Raw genomic sequence first — 15,946 nt, 5'->3', positions numbered from 1 at the left:
CCAGATGACCCCAAAACCAGGATCCCAAATAACCCCACAACCAGGACCTTGAACGCCCCCAAATTCAGGCCCCTGAGGGAGCTCCAGGCTGGGATCCAGAACCAGAACCCTGAAGAACCCCAAACCCAGGACCCCAAATCCCAGGATGAAGCTGCCAACCAAGCCAGGCCTGCAGGTGCCCAGCATGGCCAGCATGGCCAGGCATCCCCAAAATGTGCACCCCAAAACCAGACCTGGAGAGAAGCCACAGGCCAGTCCTTTAATGCAGGAGGGGACGGACGGAGCTGGGCACGCCTGGCACTTGGAGGTGCCCAGTCCCATGGATGCCACGCACGCCCTCAGGTCTCCTCGCCAGCGCTGTGGAGGGACAAACGCCACCGGTGAGCCACAACTGGGGACATTTGGCGGGGAGGAGACCCCCGTGGTGGGTGGTGACACCCTGGCGAGGGTGGCACCTACCCGAGGCGCTGGCAGAAGTGCAGCACGGCCTGCTCCTGCTCCGAGGTCTCGATGGAGCCGGGTCGGAGGCGCCGGATCTCGCGGATGGCATCGCCGGCGGCCAGGCGCTGCTCCTTGCACAGGTAACACGCCAGCATGGTGCCAGTCCTGCCGTGGCCCAGCATGCAGTGCACTGCCACGGCCTGGGGACAGGGACACGGCGGGTGGGTGGCACCGCTGGACACTCACAGCCCACCCCTGGGTGACAGTGACACCCGTTTTGGCGTTCCGCTGGCATCTTCCTACGTGTCCCCTCTGCAAGTGGCAACCCCCCTGAGATGGCACAGCCACCAGGTGTCACAGCCCAGCCACAGGTGTGCCTTCCCCTCCTGGTGTCACCCTCCCAAGGTGGCATTCCTCAAGTAGTGTCCCTCTCCTGAGGTGTCACCCCCACTAAGGTGCCATCCGCCCTCCAAAGTGTCCCCCAACACCAAGGTGCCAACCCCTCCTCAAGGTGACTCTCCCCATTGAGGTGACCCCCCCATCAAGGTGTCACCCTGCTGAGGTCTCCCCAAAACCCTCCAGGTGCTCCCCACCCTGAGATGCCACCCCCTCAGGTGTCCCCTAAGTGATCCCCTGGATGTCTTCCCCTAAGTGTCCCCTAAGGTGTCCCCTAAGTGTCCCCTCTCCTGGTGTCTTCCTCCAGGTATTTCCCCCAGGATTTGCCCCCCATCCAGTGTCACCACCCCAATTGTCCTCTCCAGGTGTCCCCCCAAAGTGTCTTCTCGCATTTGCCCCCCAATTCTCACCCCCAGGCACCCCCGGCCGTACCTCCCCGCGGCCATTGGCCTCCTCCACGATCCGCAGGAAGCTCCGGATCTGCTCGGGGCTCGGCGGGGTGAAATCGGCCACTCGGAGCCGGTGGAGCTGAATTTGGGGACAGCAGCCGTGGTGGGGCGGGGCCCGCTCGCTCAGGGACACCAAGTGCCGAACGCCGAGCTCCCGCAGGTACCGGTAATGTCCCGGTTCCCGGGGCATCGCCAGCCCCGCCAGCCGCCCCTCCACCACCCAGGAGAAGTTGGGGGGCTTGCATGCATCCATTGCCTGTGGGCACAGGGGACACTGCTGTTCTGGGGGACCCCCGGGGCAGATGCCCTCGGATCCCCCAAATCACGACCCCCCGCAGCAGATCACCTCGGATCCCCCAAATCAGGACCCCCCGAACCCCCATTTCGGATGCTGGAACCCCCCCAGAACCCCCATTTCGGATGCTGGGACTCCCTGGGCAGATCCCCTCAGATCCCCCAAGTCAGGACCCCCATAACCCCCATTTTGGATGGTGGGACCCCCGGGGCAGATCCCCCAAGTCAGGAACCCCCGAGCCCCCATTTCAGATGCTAGGACCCCCCCGGAACCCCCATTTCGGATGCTGGGATCCCCCAGAACCCCCATTTGGGATGCTGGGACTCCCTGGGCAGATCCCCCAGGATCCCCCAAATCAGGACCCCTGGAACCCCCATTTCCAGACCCCCCAACACCATCCCCCTGGAGAACCCGGTATACCTCAGAAAAAATCCCAAAATTTTGATTTTATTTGGAACTCCTGGTCAGGGGGTGCAGGGGAGTTTGGGGTACCCTGGCCACGATCTCCAGGGTGTGGTTTGGACCCCCTGGCCAGAAACCTTGGGACCCCTCAAAAACCCCCCAGACCCCCAGCTTAGACCCTGCCCATCAGGACCCCTGGTCCCCCAAAATTAACCCCCTGGAGAACCTGCCCACATCCCCAGGACCCCCGGTCAAGACCCCCAGACTCCCCATTTCAGACCCCCCATGTCAGGACCCCCAAAACCACAGCCTGGAGATCATGGCCAGGGTACCCCAAACTCCGCTGGGCAGGAATCCCAAATAAAACCCATATTCAGACCCCTCAATTGACATCCTTCATGTCAGGACACCTGGAACCCCCAAAACCACAGCCTGGAGATTGTGGCCAGGGTACCCCAAACTCCCCTGACCAAGAATCCCAAATAAAACCCAAATTCAGACCCCTCAGTTGACACCCCTCATGTCAGGACCCCCGGGCCCCCCAAAACCACAGGGTACCCCAAACTCCCCTGCACCCCCTGGGCAGGAATCCCAAATATAACCCAAATTCAGACCCCTCCACTGACACCCCTCATGTCAGGACCCCCAAAACCACACCCTGGAGATCGTGACCAGGGTACCCCAAACTCCCCTGCACCCCCTGGGCAGGAATCCCAAATAAAACCCAAATTCAGACCCCTCCACTGACACCCCTCATGTCAGGACCCCCAAAACCACACCCTGGAGATCGTGACCAGGGTACCCCAAACTCCCCTGCACTCCCTGGGCAGGAATCCCAAATAAAACCCAAATTCAGACCCCTCCACTGACACCCCTCGTGTCAGGACCCCCACACCCACCCCTCAGAGAATTTAACCGGCTCCCCCAATTCAGCCGCCCCCACACACCTCATCAGCCCCCCGGGACCCCCGTTCAGCCCCCCGGGACCCCCGTTCAGCCCCCCGGGACCCTCCCGTCCCCGCAGCTCCGGGGCTGGCCCCGGCCTTGCCCCGCTCCCCGCGGCCCCGGAGCCCCCCGGCCCCGCCGTACCGGGGAGGCCGCGCGGGGCGGAGCGAGAGCGGGGCGGGGCTGAGCGGAGCTGAGGGGAGCGGGGCCGGGATGAGGCGGAGCTGAGGGGAGCGGGGCCGGGCTGAGGGGAGCGGGGCCGGGCTGAGGCGGAGCTGAGGGGAGCGGGGCCGGGCTGAAGGGAGCGGGGCCGGGCTGAGGCGGAGCTGAGGGGAGCGGGGCCGGGCTGAGAGGAGCGGGGCCGGGCTGAAGGGAGCGGGGCCGGGCTGAAGGGAGCGGGGCGGGGCTGAGCGGAGCTGAGGGGGAACGGGGCCGGGCTGAGGCGGAGCTGAGGGGAGCGGGGCCGGAGCTGAGGGGAGCGGGGCCGGGATGAGGCGGAGCTGAGGGGAGCGGGGCCGGACTGAGGGGAGCGGGGCCGGAGCTGAGGGGAACGGGGCCGGGCTGAGGCGGAGCTGAGAGGGAGCGGGGCCGGAGCTGAGGCGGAGCTGAGAGGGAACGGGGCCGGGATGAGGCGGAGCTGAGGGGAGCGGGGCCGGGCTGAGGCGGAGCTGAGGGGGAGCGGGGCCGGAGCTGAGAGGAACGGGGCCGGAGCTGAGGCGGAGCTGAGGGGGAACGGGGCCCGGGCTGAGGCGGAGCTGAGGGGGAGCGGGTCCGGGCTGAGGGGAGCGGGGCCGGGCTGAGGCGGGGCTGAGGAGGAGCTGAGGGGAACGGGGTCGGAGCTGAGGCGGAGCTGAGAGGAACGGGGCCGGAGCTGAGGCGGAGCGGGGCCGGAGCTCCAGGACTGCACCCCCAGGGCTTTGCATCTGAATCCCCCAGGATATGGGACTGTGCCCCCACAGACATGGGGCTGAACGCCCCAAGAGCTCCAGGACTGCACCCCCAGAGCTCTGGGTCGGAATCCTCCAGGACATGGGGCTAAACCCCCCGACAGACATGGGGCTGAGCCCCCCAAGGGCTCCAAGACTGCTCTCCCAGAGCTCTGGATCTGAATCCTCGAGGATATGGGACTGTGCTCCACCAGGATATGGGACTGTGCTCCACCAGGACATGCGGCTGAACCACCCAAGAGCTCCAGAACTGCACCCCCAGAGCTCTGGGTCTGAATCCCCCAGGATATGGGGCTGAACCCCTCAAGAGCTGCAGGACTGAACCCCCAGACCTTTGCATCTGAATCCCCCAGGACATGGGGCTGAATCCCCCAAGAGCTCCAGGACTGCACCCCCAGAGCTCTGGGTCGGAACCCTCCAGGACATGGGGCTAAACCCCCCCACAGGCATGGGGCTGAGCCCCCCAAGGGCTCCAAGACTGCTCTCCCAGAGCTCTGGGTCTGAATCCTCGAGGATATGGGACTGTGCTCCACCAGGATATGGGACTGTGCTCCACCAGGACATGCGGCTGAACCACCCAAGAGCTCCAGAACTGCACCCCCAGAGCTCTGGGTCTGAATCCCCCAGGATATGGGGCTGAACCCCTCAAGAGCTGCAGGACTGAACCCCCAGACCTTTGCATCTGAATCCCCCAGGACATGGGGCTGAACCCCCCAAGAGCTCCAGGACTGCACCCCCAGAGCTCTGGGTCGGAACCCTCCAGGACATGGGGCTAAACCCACTCACAGACATGGGGCTGAACCTCCCTATCCCCATGTCCCACGTGGGGATCCCGATTTCCAACCTTGTGGGAGCAGAGATTGCAGCGAGGATGAGGAGGCAGAGCCGCAGCAGCCCCATGGCCACTGCCACCACCGTAAAGAAGGGAGGACCTCGGAGCCACCCGGAGCTGCTCAGTGACAGTGACTTTCGTGGTGACAGCCCGGTGAGTGCAGGGACTGGTTTTGGGGACAATCCCCCTGTCCCCAAGGGAAGGCTCTTCCCGTTCCTGACTCCACGTGGGGCTGGGCAGTGCTGGAGCCGCTGGATCTGTGTCCTGCCCATGCATGGGACAGCTCAGGGGGTGTGGGAAGGGGAATTGGGTGCCACCAACACTCAGGGGGGACCCCATCCCTGTCGCTGTCGAGGCAGGACTGACCAGAAGGCTGCTGAGAGTAAAACTCCAGTTTATTCAAAATACACCGCGCTTTTATACAGAGCTTCGCAAGGATCAAATCCATTGGTTCTGAAGTGAAAACAACCCACAGCATTGGCGCAAAGTGCTTGACGCACAGTGATAGAACTTAACTATAAACAATGTGAACAACAAGAGAGATCAAGAATTATTTACATTCTTCCCCAGCTCTTTCCCAGGCTTCTGCCTGGCTAGAAACTCTCCGTTCTCTCTTTGACCGAATCCGAGTCCCACACATCCCCAGCTGGGGAACCTTCCTCGTGGTGGGTTGTAGAGCTGAAGCTGCGTGCTGCGGAGATGGGTGTGAGAGATGAGGATGAGGAGGGGACAGCAGCCACCCAGGCCACCCCAACCACAAACCCCACAACCCTCAGGCCTGCAGAGCCTCCCGGAGCCGGGGTTTCACCACCACATCTCCCTTCACCTCGTAGCTGAGGCTGTTCCAGGCCAGCAGCGCTGGTGGCAGGCGCAAGGACAGGAAGGCCGCGCGCATCTTGTCCGGCGACAACCCCGCGTCCCACAGGTAGACGTCGGTCAGCTCGCCCGAGAAGGAATTGTAGAGGTCAAAACCACCCCCGAAACTGTCCTGCTCCTGCCCCAGCAGGATGGACGCCGTGGCTCCCACCGTGTAGCCCCTCTGCAGCCCCTTCCTCGGCCAGGGCTTCCCGTTGAGCCAAAATTCGGCGACGCCGGTGGCGGATTCCCAGCTGGCGCAGACGTGCTCCCAGTCCCTGCGGCCTTCGGGGACGCGGAAGGTGACGAATTTTCCCCCCACGTAGAAGCGGTACTCCTCGGGTTTGGGCTTGAAGAGGAGGATCTCGTTGTCCTGGGCTTTGGTGGCGTAGGAGAAGAGGCTGTGGGGCCGCGTGAGGTCGGTGTAGGAGCGCAGGCAGACGGTGAAGTTGTGCAGGGGTTGCTGCAGCCGCGCCCGCAGCGCCACGAAGGCGTCGCTGGGATCCTTCCGGAACACGAACACCTTTCGGTACAGGTCTGGGGACAACACAGGGGGGGACCTGGCTGGGGGCCTGGGGTGGCCCACAACCCTCTCTGACTGTCCCCTGCTCCAGCATGCTCCAGCATCCTCCAGCCCCGCTGACCGAGAGTGACCCAGAGCTGCTGCCACGTCCCCCTCTGGAGCTGCCCTACCCCGTGCTGGCTTCTGTCCCCCCACCCCGGTGTCCCCCCGTACCTTCCTGGGCCGCCATCCCCGTGAGCCCAGCCAGGACGAGCAGCCAGAGCTGCAGGTGGCCCATGGTGGGTGCTGGAGCCGGGCAGGCGCGGCGCTGCCGCCGGGTTTATGTACCCAAAGAGGGGAGGGGACTGCTGGGGGGGATGTCCCCAATGCCATCCCCAGCAGCCTGGCGTGCCCCAGAGGGCGATTTCATGCCCAGGGTGGGTGATTTCATGCCGTCACGCGGCCTGGCCACAAGATCTGGGGTCACCTGCCTGCACGGGGCTCCTCTTTGGAGCTTGGCTCTGGGTGTGTCCCCCCACTCCCAGGGGACAGGGACACCCCAGCCGTGTGTCTACTCGGGAGGTGGGGTGGGGACACCCCGGAAACGCCTTCCCCAGGTGTGCCCGCTGTGGGTAAACCCCATCAGGGGGATGTGGTTTGATTTGGGATCATCCGAGGGGTGCAGGGAAAGGTTCCCCTGGCCCCCTGCTCCGAGCCACAGCTCGGGGACACATCCCGGGCTCTCCTCTCCCGAGGGGACAGAGATGGAGCCGTGAGTGGCCCAGTGTCCTGGAGTGTCCCCAAGGGGACAGGCAGATGGGAAGGCGGAAGGTTTTACCTGCCCCAAATGGCAGAGGAGCCAGAGTCTGGGCTGGGGGTGTAGACTTCCTGCAGGGATTTGATGGATCCCAAATTTTGGGGACAATGTAGGCTCGTTCCCCACTGATCAGCCCCCCCCGGTTTAGGGGAGATGAAGCCCCAGCTCCTCCAGGGCTTGGCTGAGGCAGAGCAGCCCCGTTGTCCCCACTGCTGTGCCCGTGTCACACCCGTGACCGCACGCGCCCGGCCCTCGTGGGCTCTGGGTATAAATGCCCCCAACTCCCCCCTGGCAGGCTGCAGAGCTTCCTTGGGAACTTTTCCTGCCAATTTGGAAGCACGAGGAGCACGAACCCCCCCACTTTCCTGTCCCCCCCGCCATCACCTCCCAGTCCCATCCAGTCCATGAACTGGGAGTGCCTCTGGCGCTTGTGTTTATTGTGTGCAATTCCCACTGGAAAAAAAATCCCATCACTTCCAAAATCTCCCCCTGGAGCTGTGTGGAGGGGTCCAGGACTGAGCCTTGGGGATCCCCCAGGAGTCTGGGGTGACCCCCCCAGGCAGCCTGAGGTAGCCCAGCACTGTCTGTGTTGGGCAGTTGGAGGGTCTGGCCCCAAAGAGGGGGCTGAGACCCCAAGGGAGGGGACAGAGGGCACAGAACGGGGGGTCCTGGGGGAGTGTTGGCTGTGGGACAGAGGCTGTGGGGCCAGCGGTCAGTGCCCAGGTGCCAAGGCTTGTGCCAGGTGCCCAGGGGTCAGTGCTGGGTGGTCCAGGCCAGGCTGGGGGGCAGTGATGGGGTGGGGGCACAGGCATTGTTGCTGGGGTGTCTCAGGCTGGTGCGGCAGGGCCAGGATCCAGGGTGCCAAGTCTGGTGCCCGGGGTCCAAATCTGGTGCCAAGGGGTCCAAGTCTGGTGCCCGGGGTCCAAGTCTGGTGCCAAGGAGTCCAAGTCTGGTGCCCGGGGTCTAAATCTGGTGCCAAGGGGTCCAAGTCTGGTGCCAAGGAGTCCAAGTCTGGGGGTCGGGGCTCAGCCGGGGTGTCCAAGTCCGGTGCCGTGGGTCCGTTTGGTTCTGCGGTGCAGCCCCCGGAGCCCGGCAATCCCGGAGCTCGGCAATCCCGGAATTCAGCAATCCCGGAATTCAGCAATCCCGGAGCTCGGCAGTCCCGGAATTCAGCAGTCCCGGAGCTCGGCAGTCCCGGAGCCCGGCAGCACCGGGAGCTCGACAATCCCGGAGCTCAGAAGCCCCCCGAGCTCAGCAATCCCGGAGCCCGATAGCCCCGGGGGCTCAGCAGCACCGGGAGTTCAGTATCCCCCGGAGCTCGGCAATCCCCGAGCTCAGCAGCCCCGGGAGCTCAGCAGCACCCACATTCAGTATACAGCGGGAGCTCGGCAATCCCGGAGCTCGGTATCACCGGGAGCTCGGCAGCACCGGGAGCTCAGCAATCCCGAAGTTCGGCAATCCCGGGGACTCAGCAGTCCCGGAGTCCGGCAGTCCCGGAGTCCGGCAGTCCCGGAATTCAGCAATCCCGGAGCTCGGCAGTCCCGGAGCCCGGCAGCACCGGGAGCTCAGCAGTCCCGGAGGTCAGGAATCCCTGAACTCAGTATCCCCCGGAGCTCAGCAGCCCCGGAGCTCGGCAGTCCCGGAACTCAGCATCCCCCCGAACTCAGCATCCCCCGGCAGCCCCGGGGGTTCAGCAGCCCCCGAGCTCAGCATCCCCCGGAGCCCGGCAGTCCCGGAGCTCAGCATCCCCCCGAGCTCAGCATCCCCCGGAGCCCGGCAGTCCCGGGGACTCAGCATCCCCCGGAGCTCAGCATCCCCCGGAGCCCGGCAGTCCCGGAGCTCAGCGTCCCCCCGAGCTCAGCATCCCCCGGCAGCCCCGGCACCGCGGCGGCAGCGGCGGGCGAGCAGCATCGCCAGCGGCCCGAGCCCGCAGTGCAGCACCCCCAGCCCCTCGCTCAGCCCCAGGGCCAGGTCGAAATGCTCGAAGGAGCCGCAGGTGGGCTCCAGCAGCCCGGCCTGCAGCAGGAACTCCGCCGCCAGCCCCGCTCCGTAGGGCCCCCAGAGCCCCAGGAAGAGCCAGGCCAGCCCGGCTCCGCTCGCCCAGCTCGCCCTGAAGCTCGGCACGGCCAGCGCGGCCAGCAGCAGCCCCGCGGGCAGCAGCAGCAGCAGGCAGAGGCACAGGGCGAGGTGCAGCAGGTACGCCGGTGCCAGGATGCCCACGCTGCGCTGGATGCAGGCCGTGCCCGCCGCCACGCCGCTGACCAGAGCGGCCGGAGTGGCCAAAAGCAGCGCCGCTGCCCACAGCACCACGGCCAGCCGGCGGCTGCGGGGGTCCCAGCGAGCCCAAACCGTGCCACGGGAACCGCTGGCCACCAGCAGAGCCTGGGCGAAGACGCTCCAGTGCCACAGGAGGTGAGTGAGGCGACACAACCCCGTGCCCAGGTGCCAACCCCACGCCACGCCCGCGGCCAGCGCCGGCAGCAGCGCCGCGAACAGCGCCGTGCCCAGCGCCAGCTGCGCCACCAAGGCGCGGCTCTGCGGCCACCGCCACGCTTGGGGACGCTCGGACAGGGCCACCAGCAAGGCGACGGTGGCCAGCGTGGCCGTGGCGCTGGTGGTGGCCAGGAAAGGAGGGGCTACGCGCTGGAAGAGGGGACAGAAGCGGTTGTGGCACGGGGCGGCGTCGTAGTCCAGGAAGGTGGCGTTGCTGTAAGTGTCGTTGTAGGAGGAGAGGTCGCTCATGATTTCCTCCAGGTCCAGCGTGCCGGGGGTCTCCAGGATGCCGGGGGTCTGCGGGTGAAGGGGATGGGCATGGGGAAGGTGCCACATCGCCCTGGGATCACCCAGCCGGGCAGGGCAGGGCAGGGCAGGGTGGGTTATCAGGGAGGGACACACGGTGGGCACGGCTGGGCTGCGGGACGGGCACGTTTGCTCACAGCGGGGACACGGGGAGGATGGGGGTGTGGGGACACGGACCCCCCCATCAGCCTGCTCGGTGCTGGGGACCCCCATGATCCTGCTCAGAATTGGGGACCCCCCATGAGCCTGCTCAGAATTGGGGACCCTCATGGCTCTGCTCAGTGCTGGGGACCCCCATGATCCTGCTCAGAATTGGGGACCCCCCATGATCCTGCTCAGAATTGGGGACCCCCCATGAGCCTGCTCAGAATTGGGGACCCCAAGATCCTGCTCAGAACAGGGGACCCTCATGGCTCTGCTCGGTGCTGGGGACTCCTAAACCCCAAAACCCGCCTAAACCCCACTGAGCCCTGGGGATTCCCGTGGGATCAGCACCAGGGATCCCCAAAACTCCCCTAAACCCCACTGAGCCCAGGGGATTCCCATGGGATCAGCACCAGGGATCCCCTAAATCCCCCTAAACCTCACTGAGCCCTGGGGATTCCCATGGAATCAGCACCAGGGATCCCCAAAACTCCCCTAAACCCCACTGAGCCCTGGGGATTCCTGTGGAATCAGCACCAGGGATCCCCTAAATCCCCCTAAACCTCACTGAGCCCTGGGAATTCCTGTGGAATCAGCACCAGGGATCCCCAAAATTCCCCTAGACCCCACTGAGCCCTGGGGATTCCCATGGAATCAGCACCAGGGATCCCCAAAACTCCCCTACACCCCACTGAGCCCTGGGGATTCCCACGGAATCAGCACCAGGGATCCCCAAAACTCCCCTAAACCCCACCGAGCCCAGGGGATTCCCATGGGATCAGCACCAGGGATCCCCTAAATCCCCCTAAACTCCACTGAGCACTGGGGATTCCCATGGAATCGGCACCAGGGATCCCCTAAATCCCCCAAAACCCCACTAAACCCTGGGGATTCCCATGCAATCGGCACCAGGGATCCCCTAAATCCCCCAAAACCCCACTAAACCCTGGGGATTCCTGTGGAATCAGCACCAGGGAGCCCATAAATCCCCCTAAACCTGAGCACTGGAGATTCCTGTGGAATCAGCACCAGGGATCCCCAAAAACCCCACCCAACTCCCCTAAATCCCACTGGGGATTCCCTCCCACCGAGGACCCCCAGCCCTCCCCTCCCTCCCCGGGGATGGGACAGGAATTTTGGGGGGCTCACTCACCACGGGGATACAGTTGCCCATGATGAGTTTCTCACGATGCTCCTCTGATTTTTTGGGGGGTTCTGAGGTGGCAACTGCAGCTCTGAAGTGGCCACGAAATAATTCAGGGATGGCCACTCGGACAGGGTGAGGAGGTGCCCAGGGGGTGACTTTTCTCCTTTCTCCCTGCCTCGGCTCCCCCAAAAATGAGCCGAGGACTGTGGGCAGGAGATAAGAGGAGCCCCAGAGCCGCCCTGCCCTCCCTCACCCTGGCACCCGGCGGAAAACAGGGAACGGCTCTGCCGGGAAAAAACACCATTTCTCGAGCAGGAAACCATCAGTTTTCTTGGCAGGACTAATGAAATTAATTAGGAATTGCCTTTCCAGCCAATGCTCCCGGAGCTTGTGCCAGCTCCAGGGGGGGGGTTGGGGTGCAGGATTGGGGTGGGCACTCAGGGAACCCCCCGTGGAGGCTGGAATTTCCTGGTTTTTCCTCGGGAGGAAGGAAGGAAGGGCTCCTGGGGGTCATCTGGTGACACTGGCCCAGCTTGGTGGCCTTCAGAAGCATCACAGAGCTCTGGGGTTGGGAATTAGGGTAATTTGGGAGGGGTTAAGGGGATGTTTGGGGGTGAAAAGTGCTGGGAAGTGACAAACTGGGAGGAAGGAAGGGCTCCCAGGGGTCATCCTGTGACATTGGGCCAGCTTAGTGGCTTTGGTGGCCTTCAGAAACATCACAGGGCTCTGGGGTTGGGAATTAGGGTAATTTGGGAGGGGTCTAGGAGGATGTTTTGGGGTGAAAAGTGCTGGGAAGTGCCAGTTTGGGAGGGGCTGTGGAGCAAATTTAGGGGGTGAAAGGCCTGGGGAGCTCCAGGGGTTGGGAATTGGGGTCGCTGTTGTTTGGGGGTTGGGATTGGGGTGTCTCTGAGGGGCAGATTTGGGGAGGAAAGGGCTGAGGAGGAATCTGGAAATTGGGAATTTGGGAGAGATTGAGGGGCAGATTTGGGGGGGAAAGGGCTGAGGAGGAATCTGGAAATTGGGAATTTGGGAGAGATTGAGGGGCAAATTTGGTGGGGAAAGGGCTGAGGAGAAGTCTGGGAATTGGGAATTTGGGGAGATTGAGGGGGGAAAAGGGCTGAGGACAAATCTGGGAATTGGAAATTTGGGAGGGATTAAAGGGCAGATTCAAGGGGCAAAAAGGCTGAGGAGGAATCTGGGAATTGGGAATTTGGGAGGGGCTGAGGAGGAATCTGAGAATTGGGAATTTGGAGGGGAAAGGGCTGAGGAGGAATCTGGGAATTGGGAATTTGGGAGGGGCTGAGGAGGAATCTGAGAATTGGGAATTTGGAGGGGAAAGGGCTGAGGAGGAATCTGGGAATTGGGAATGGCTCAGGAGGAATCTGGGAATTGGGAATTTGGAGGGGAAAGGGCTGAGGAGGAATCTGGGAATTGGGGAGGGATTAAGTCAGATTTGGGGTGAAAGTCCTGGGGATCCCCAGGGTTTGGGAATTGGGGTTACTGATCTTTGTGGGGAGGTGCTGAGGGTCGGGATCAGGGTGACTTGGGTGGGTCTGGGGGCTCGGTGGGAGATTTGGGGGCTCGGGGGAGGTTTGAGGGGGGCTGAGCTCTGTCCCCCTACCCCCCCAAACACAGAGAGCCAGGCAGGTAAAGATGTGTGTGTGTAATCCAGATATATTTATAGGATTATTTTCCAAGATTAGCACAGGATATTAGAAAGGTTATAAAGTCACATCGACGGTCGTTTGCTCCCTTTATGTACAGACAAAAAAAAAAAAAAAAAAAAAAACCCAAAACAAAATAAAAAAAAAAAAACCAAAACAAAAAAACCCAAAAAACCACAGCACAACAACACAGCCCAGCCTCTGCCCCCCGCCCCGGCCTCTCCAGAGCTCCCCAAAATACCAAAATATGGCTTTCGTGTCTATTGAGAGTTCAGTGCCGGCCGGGAAACCTCTCAGGAGGGTCCCAAAATTTTTTTGGAGACCCAACCCCGTGACTTGGTGGATGTGGGGCCACCAACAGAACCCCCCGCCCGAGGACGGGGCGGTGGCCTTGGCTCTCCCCCAGACACGGTGACGCCCACCCCACCCCGTCACCCCCAGCCCTTGCTCGTCTGTCACCCCAAAAGTGACCCCAAAAAAGGGCCAGGGACTCGCTTTTTCCCCCTGGCACAGCTTCCACCTGGAATTCTCCGGGTTTGGGGGGGTCCCTGGCACCCCACGGCCACGCTGGTGGGACACCCCCGGTGTTGTTGTCACCCCCAGGTGTGACACGAATCTCTGCTGCTCCCACCTCTGCCAGAACTTTTGGATCCAGAAGCGGCCTCGGATGGAATTTCCGACCCTTCCTGGCCCCTCTCTCTGAGCTCCAGGTGACACCGGGGCCAGGTGACACCTCCACGTGTCCCCCTGGCTGCTCCTAGGGCTGCCCTGCCACACCCCACAGCACGTGGCACCTCGAAACCACCTCAAAACCACCAAAATCACCTCAAAACCACCTCAAAACCACCAAAATCACCTCAAAACCCCCAAAACCACCTCAAAATCGCCTCAAAACCCCCAAAGCCACCTCAAAATCACCTCAAAAACACCAAAACAACCTGGAAACCACCTCAAAACCAACAAAATCACCTCAAAATCACCTGAAAACCACCAAAACCACCTCAAAATCACCCCAAAATCACCTCAAAACCACCTGAAAATCACCTCAAAACCAACTGAAAACCACCTCAAAAATCACCTCACCTTAAAACCACCTGAAAATCACCTCAAAACCACCAAAATCACCTCAAAATCACCTCAAAACCCCCAAAATCACCTGAAAAGCATCAAAACCACCTCAAAACTAACAAAATCACCTCAAGACCACCAAAACCACCTGAAAATCACCTCAAAACCCTTTCAAAACCACTAAAATCACCTCAAAATCACCTGAAAACCACCAAAACCACCTCAAAATCACCCCAAAAATCACCTCAAAACCACCAATCCAGCCTGTTCTCCCTGGCACCAGCCCTTGGAGCAGCTCTGGAGCAGCAGAACTGAATTCCAAGAGGGAAAAGCTCCCAGCCCTGCTCCTGCCTCTGCCTGGCATCCCCCCAGCCCCCCCAGGAGATGGAATTTTGCTTGAGAAAACATCTGGCTGTTTTTATTTGCAGGAATTGTTCAGTCCTGGCGACTTTTGGGTGTTGGCAACCCCAGGATTCGTCCCCCAGCCCGAGCGCGGAGCTGCCCTGAGGGCATCCCCCACTCCAAAAAGGTTGGAAAAGAGGAAAAACACCCCAAAAAACGGCCGTACCCAGCAAAGGTAACCTCAAAAATTTCATTTTCCTGCTCCTTCCCAGTGGCAGCACTGCTCCTGACACAGCTGAGCCACCTCTGCAGTGTCCCCAGTGTCACATCCCTGGCTGCCACCCGTGTGTGGCACCGAGCTGGGCCCCTCTCCTGCCCCACAGGTGACACAGGTGACACAGGTGACAGGGTTTGGGGGGGAGGGTGACACTTCCAGCCCCGTGGAAGAGGTGAGAAAATTCTTGTGCACCTCCCAGGGGAGGTTTCCCACCCCAGCTCCTTCCTGAAGGGTCCCCTCATCCTCCAGATGACCCCAAATCCTTGGGGTGACCTCCCAGGTGAGTTTATTCCTCTCCAAGAGTCCCCTCATCCTCCAGACGACCCCAAATCCTTGGGGTGACCTCCCAGGTGAAGCTGCTCCTCCTTAAAAGCTCCTCCAAATTTCCCCAAATCCTTGGGGTGACCTCCCAGGTGAGTTTATTCCTCTCCAAGGGTCCACTCATCCTCCAGATGACCCCAAATCCTTGGGTTGACCCCTCCAGATGACCCCAAATCCTTGGGGTGACCTCCCAGGTGAAGTTGCCCCTCCTAAAAAGCTCCTCCCAATTACCCCAAATCCATGGGGTGACCTCCCAGCTGGGGTCACCCCCTCTTCCACACAACCCCAAATCCATGGGGTGACCTTCCAGGTGATGTTACCCCTCCTAAAAAGCTCCTCCAGACAACCCCAAATCCATGGGGTGACCTCCCAGGTGAAGTCACCCCCTCCTCCAGATGACCCCAAATCCTTGGGGTGACCTCCCAGGTGGGGTTACCCCTCCCCAAGGCCTCCCCTCCTCCCCACAACCCCAAATCCACGGGGATCCGAGCCCAAGGGCATCTCCTGCAGCCCCCCTCGTGCCCAGACTGGGATGTGGGGTGCCAGGAACCCTCATGCCAAGGCTGGGGGTGCCCTAAAAGATGCCAGGGGGTGCCTGGTTTGGGGAGGGGCTGCTCTGGAGAGGTGGGGAAAGGTTTTTGGGAAGTGAAGGTGAAAGAGGCAGGAGGAAGGCCAAGGAAAAAGGGTGAACCCCCCCCACTCCAAACCTCTGTGGTGACCCCAAACTCCCCAGACCCCAAATCCAGGTGTTTTGGTTGGGGGTTCTCAGAGCCAAGAAGAAAATCAGCCCTTTCCAAGCTCATCCCTGCCCTGGGAAGGGGCTGGGGAGGGAAGGGGGGCAGAGAGACCCTGGCAGAACCCCCAGCCCTGTTTTGGGGGTCCCAGGGAAGCAGCCCCAACCCCGAGGGCGCTGCCTCCTGCACTGAACATCTCAATAGATGGTTAAAAATTGGCATTTCCAATCGGAGAATTTAAGACAAATTAAAATAAAATAAAATAAAATAAAATAAAATAAAATAAAATAAAATAAAATAAAATAAATTGGGGGGCTTTTCCTTTGGATTTGCCCCAACTCAACATAAATCTCAGCCCTCCCCCCTCCCGCTGGGGTGGGACCCGGGAGCTGTGGGGGGCTCCTGGTTCATCTGGGGGTCCCACCCTGGATTTTCACCCCCTTTTCACACACTGACTGCACGAGGACAGCTCTGCTCCCGCACGGACACTGCTCCACAAGAACCACCAAGGATAAAATCGGGGCAGGGTCTCGCTCTGCTCCCAGCTGGAGTCACAAACCCCCCCCAGG

At 61.7% G+C, this 15,946-nt stretch overlaps 3 protein-coding genes across 3 annotated transcripts; all 3 read right to left on the bottom strand.

The window, feature by feature from the left end:
- Positions 1 to 245: 245 nt before the first annotated feature.
- DUSP23 (dual specificity phosphatase 23) lies at positions 246 to 3,136 on the bottom strand. Its single transcript, XM_021532288.2, has 4 exons — positions 3,073 to 3,136; positions 1,270 to 1,542; positions 460 to 641; positions 246 to 357 (listed from the first exon to the last, which is right to left on the bottom strand). Exons 2-4 carry the CDS (start codon positions 1,537 to 1,539, stop codon positions 339 to 341), a joined length of 471 nt encoding a protein of 156 aa, XP_021387963.1. The 5' UTR covers positions 1,540 to 1,542; positions 3,073 to 3,136; the 3' UTR covers positions 246 to 338.
- Positions 3,137 to 5,479: 2,343 nt separating this feature from the next.
- LOC110471474 (serum amyloid P-component) lies at positions 5,480 to 6,362 on the bottom strand. Its single transcript, XM_021532151.2, has 2 exons — positions 6,299 to 6,362; positions 5,480 to 6,099 (listed from the first exon to the last, which is right to left on the bottom strand). The coding sequence occupies exons 1-2, from the start codon at positions 6,360 to 6,362 to the stop codon at positions 5,480 to 5,482; spliced, it is 684 nt and encodes a 227-aa protein (XP_021387826.1).
- A 2,376-nt stretch (positions 6,363 to 8,738) lies between these two features.
- Positions 8,739 to 11,024, bottom strand: ACKR1 (atypical chemokine receptor 1 (Duffy blood group)). Its single transcript, XM_021532250.3, has 2 exons — positions 10,978 to 11,024; positions 8,739 to 9,671 (listed from the first exon to the last, which is right to left on the bottom strand). The coding sequence occupies exons 1-2, from the start codon at positions 10,996 to 10,998 to the stop codon at positions 8,739 to 8,741; spliced, it is 954 nt and encodes a 317-aa protein (XP_021387925.2). The 5' UTR covers positions 10,999 to 11,024.
- Between the last annotated feature and the right edge of the window lie 4,922 nt (positions 11,025 to 15,946).

This window comes from Lonchura striata, chromosome 33 (assembly GCF_046129695.1).
Source record: "Lonchura striata isolate bLonStr1 chromosome 33, bLonStr1.mat, whole genome shotgun sequence".
NCBI lineage: Eukaryota > Metazoa > Chordata > Aves > Passeriformes > Estrildidae > Lonchura > Lonchura striata.
The sequence above is the reverse complement of the archived record's forward strand: the minus strand, read 5'-3'. Positions and strand labels throughout refer to the sequence as shown.